Here is a 4,418-nt window from a genome sequence, read left to right on the forward strand (position 1 = left end):
AACTTTATTTAGTAGTTTCTTTTCCCAGCGAGGCGCATACTGGGCTCAGGAAGCCGGAGGGGCTGGAGGTCGGCTCTTAGGTAGGAACCGCCCAGCGACTGGAGCGCAGACCCGGCCACCCGGCAGAGTTGAGCTGGGGACGGCTGTGAGTGCTGTGGGGCGCGGGGAAGGCGCGGCGGCATCGGCGCGCGGGCGGGGGCAGGAAGGGGAGGCGGAGGGCGCGGGGAGGGGAGCGGCGGGGGGAGCGGGAGGGGGGTGTCAGGAGAGCAGAAAGGACCAAAGCCTGGAGGAAGCCAGGAGGGAGCAGGGGCGACGCTAGAATCCGAGCAGGAGAAACCGGCGCTTCCAGGCAGGGGAGGGCGGAGGCGCGCGGGAGGGAGGGAGGGCGGAGTGTGCGGGGGCAGGCGCGGGGAGAGGGGAGTATAACTCTGCGGCCGCGAAGAGCGGGGGCAGTTTCGGGCGCCCAGGTTCTGCAGCCAGCGCCAAGCGGAGCCCAGCATCCGCTCAGACTGACCTCAGTAGCCAGAGGTGGAGCGCGTAGCCGGGGCCAGGCGCGCAGAGCTCGGAGCGGCGGCGAGTGAGCACAACTTTGCATCGCCCTTCCCCGCTTCGGCTCTCGCCCAGCACTTCTCGGGAGGGTCCCAGCAGCCGGGGCCAGTGCGTGCGCCCGGAACCGGCGCCCGAGCGGGCGGGGAAGATGATGATGATGTCCTTGAACAGCAAGCAGGCGTTCAGCATGCCGCACGGCGGCGGCCTGCACGTGGAGCCCAAGTACTCGGCCTTGCACAGTGCCTCGCCGGGGTCCTCGGCTCCCGTGGCGCCCTCCGCCAGCTCTCCGAGCAGCTCCAGCACCGCCGCCGGCGGCGGCGGGAGCGGCGGGGGCGGCGGAGGCCGGAGCAGCAGCTCCAGCAGCAGCGGCAGCAGCAGCGGCAGCGGCGGGGGCTCCGAGGCGATGCGGAGAGCGTGTCTTCCAACCCCACCGGTGCGTATTTCTGCATAATCACCGCTTAAAGGCACATTTTGACAGCCCCCTTTATCTGCTTGATGTTTTTTTCATGTCTGCACAGCAAATCACCCCACACCTCCAACCAATTTTCCCCCCTCTCTCTCGCTTATGTATTCAGCGGGTCTTTCCTTTCATATTAATTTTTATGACCTGGAATGTTGCCTGTGCGCGTGTTGTGTTGTGTTGTGTTTGCAGGCTCACTTTCCTCCTCCTTCTCGTGCACTCTTGGTTTGTCTCCGTGGCTTCCCTCCTCTCCTCCTCACCCGCTAGTTTCCGGATTGTTATCATCATTATCACTATTATTATTTTAACGTCCTGGGAATGTTGTAGGCGCGGCGGCGGTGCGGAGCGCTGGGCCGGAGCTTCCGGAGAGAGTGCGCACAATTCCCTGCTGAGAGTAATGTGTGCCTTTTACTTGCAATTGCAGAGCAATATATTCGGCGGGCTGGATGAGAGTCTGCTGGCCCGCGCCGAGGCTCTGGCGGCGGTGGACATCGTCTCCCAGAGCAAGAGCCACCACCATCACCCGCCCCACCACAGCCCCTTCAAGCCGGACGCCACCTACCACACCATGAACACCATCCCCTGCACATCGGCTGCCTCCTCCTCGTCCGTGCCCATCTCGCACCCGTCCGCGCTGGCGGGCACGCACCACCACCACCATCATCACCACCATCACCACCATCAGCCGCACCAGGCGCTGGAGGGCGAGCTGCTGGAGCACCTGAGCCCCGGGCTGGCGCTGGGGGCCATGGCGGGCCCCGACGGCGCCGTGGTGTCCACTCCAGCTCACGCGCCGCACATGGCCACCATGAACCCCATGCACCAAGCTGCTCTCAGCATGGCCCACGCGCACGGGCTGCCCTCGCACATGGGCTGCATGAGCGACGTGGACGCCGACCCCCGGGACCTGGAGGCATTCGCCGAGCGCTTCAAGCAGCGACGCATCAAGCTGGGGGTGACCCAGGCCGATGTGGGCTCCGCGCTGGCCAACCTCAAGATCCCCGGCGTGGGCTCGCTCAGCCAGAGCACCATCTGCAGGTTCGAGTCCCTCACTTTGTCTCACAACAATATGATCGCGCTCAAACCCATCCTGCAAGCGTGGCTAGAGGAGGCGGAGAAGTCTCACCGCGAGAAGCTCACCAAGCCCGAGCTCTTCAACGGCGCGGAGAAGAAGCGCAAGCGCACGTCCATCGCGGCGCCAGAGAAGCGGTCGCTGGAAGCCTACTTCGCCATCCAGCCGCGGCCCTCCTCCGAAAAGATCGCCGCGATCGCCGAGAAGCTGGACCTTAAGAAAAACGTGGTGCGCGTCTGGTTCTGCAACCAGAGGCAGAAACAGAAAAGAATGAAATATTCCGCGGGCATTTAGGAGACCCACTTTAGGCCTCTCCAGGGACAGGCCCCCTCCTCATCTCTCCCCCACCCCCCCCACCCCTCTTGCCTTTTTTCTTTCCATTTTTTCGCGACCTGAAAACAATTCCAGTAAATGTGAATCCAGAAAAAGCGAGGATTGAAGAGCGAGCGAACGCGTGAGCTACTGAGCCCAAGCCCGGTGAGAATGTGAAACGATTTCTCAAAGGAAAGAAAAGCAAAAGAAGGGATTTGTCAAGTTGTAGCAAAGTTGTCCCTTTCGACCCCACCCACTCGGAAAAGGCACCTCGGCCTCTTCAGAGGAAGTCTGGAGCTGGCTGTTTGCAGGAAGGCAGACGAGACAGCCTTTTAAAAGGCCCCCAGAATGATCAAGTAAGATTTGTTTTTATTCCTAAAGACGTCACCCTTGTTCAAGTTTAAAAGTACACTTTGCAGCTATTTTTCAGAAATAGAAATTGATTCAGGACTGAAACTTTAAACTAGAGTTAATGCTTAATGTGATAGAGACATCTCTAAAGTATTTTGAATTAAAAAAAAAAGATGGCAGATTTTCTGCATTTACACTGTATATTATATATATATTTTTATTGTGGTTCTTACCCCCTTCTTCCTTCTCTGAAGTGTTAATGCTTAAGAAAGGAGTTGCGCCTGCTGTGTTCACTGATCTTGAAAGCTATTATTAGATTATTGCTGAACAACCCTCTGTAAATTATTAATTTATCTCTCTAGCAACTTAATTTGTGCACATTCTAATTAATTAAACTTCTTTAGTCTTAACAAACCGGTGGTGGGGGGAGTATAGCTAGTGAAGTTAAAATTTTTTTATGTTTAATGAGTTTACTGAATTTATACAGTTTTCCTCTTATACTGTGTTCCTTTTGGCCCATTTGTATATTCTCACTTTGAATGAAGGTTGTTTTTTTCTTTGTTTTCACTGGTAGTGTTCTGATTTGTGAGTCAATACTCAGTAATGGATGTCTTAACCGTATAGACCTGATTCACTGTCCAAAGTATTGTTTACTTTGCTACATATTTAATGGGGATTCCCACACATGCACTCTCTCACTCACTCTTACACACACACACACACCTCTAATGGAAGAGAAGTCAAGCAGTTGGAAGCATGAATATGATGCATCATTTTCTAGCTTTAGGTGCGTTTGTCACTTGGTGTTTGCCCTTCCAGATTTTAAGATTTCACCAAGGTATTTCAGTCTTCTAGTTTTCAATTGCTTTGTGGACTACATTTTAACATTTACAAGAATCCTTCCTCCTTCCATTTTTCCTTTTGGAGGTTTGTTTGTAGAAAAACTAATCTGAACTATAAGAAAGACAGTGCACTGCTTGTAAATTCACATTGTTTGGTAGAATTCTTTTGAAACAACAAAAAGAATTAGGTACATGATGACTGGTACCTTATCTATTGTAAATATTTCATTCAAAATGATGCACATATAGATATATTCTTACAAATTTTGCTGTATTGCTGTTCCATTTAAGGCTCTCTGAAGTCTTGAATTCTGTATATGACCTGGTTTCTTGTTTTTGTTACTAGATGGTTTATTTACTATGGTAATGTACTAAGTTATTTTTGGTGTTGTTTGATTGTCTTTCATTGAAGAGATGATTTTAATGTTTTATTGGCAAAGTATGCTGCTTTTTTTCATTAAAATATGCTATTAAAATTAAATGGATTTTAAAATGTGATGTTGTTTTAAATCATTTACATGGGAATTATTTTGATGAGGGATTTTTAAAAGCAGAAACACATTTTGATGGTTTATTACGCAGTGATTGTTGCCAAAGTTTGACTTGGGTTTAGTGGAGGGTGTTTCTCTAGGAAAATAGAAAACAACAGGCTTTATAGTAGCCCAGCTCATCTCACAGGTGCTTTGCTTTTCTCAGCAGACGAGGTCACAACATTGGCTCCAAATACCTCACTTGGAGTTCTTTTTCCAGATCGGCAAAATTCTGGGAAGAGAATCTTTGTGAGCAGAGATATTGCATAGGGAAAAGGAAGAAGGGATCTCAGTTCAGCTTT

The 4,418-nt window shown here is 51.7% G+C and overlaps 1 protein-coding gene across 1 annotated transcript; it reads left to right on the forward strand.

Annotated features, from left to right (window-relative positions):
• The first annotated feature begins 451 nt into the window (after positions 1–451).
• Positions 452–4,079, forward strand: POU4F2 (POU class 4 homeobox 2). Its single transcript, XM_043902566.1, has 2 exons — positions 452–982; positions 1,434–4,079. The coding sequence occupies exons 1-2, from the start codon at positions 698–700 to the stop codon at positions 2,373–2,375; spliced, it is 1,227 nt and encodes a 408-aa protein (XP_043758501.1). The 5' UTR covers positions 452–697; the 3' UTR covers positions 2,376–4,079.
• The last annotated feature ends 339 nt before the right edge of the window (positions 4,080–4,418 follow it).

Source organism: Cervus elaphus, chromosome 5, assembly GCF_910594005.1.
Source record: "Cervus elaphus chromosome 5, mCerEla1.1, whole genome shotgun sequence".
Lineage (NCBI taxonomy): Eukaryota > Metazoa > Chordata > Mammalia > Artiodactyla > Cervidae > Cervus > Cervus elaphus.

What these genes read in the sequence shown, in the direction of transcription:
- POU4F2 (XM_043902566.1), top strand. Translation starts at nt 698, where the DNA reads ATGATGATGATGTCCTTGAACAGCAAGCAGGCGTTCAGCATGCCGCAC. An exon ending in CGTGTCTTCCAACCCCACCG is followed by an intron (nt 983 to 1,433) that starts GTGCGTATTTCT and finishes TTGCAATTGCAG; the next exon opens with AGCAATATATTCGGCGGGCT.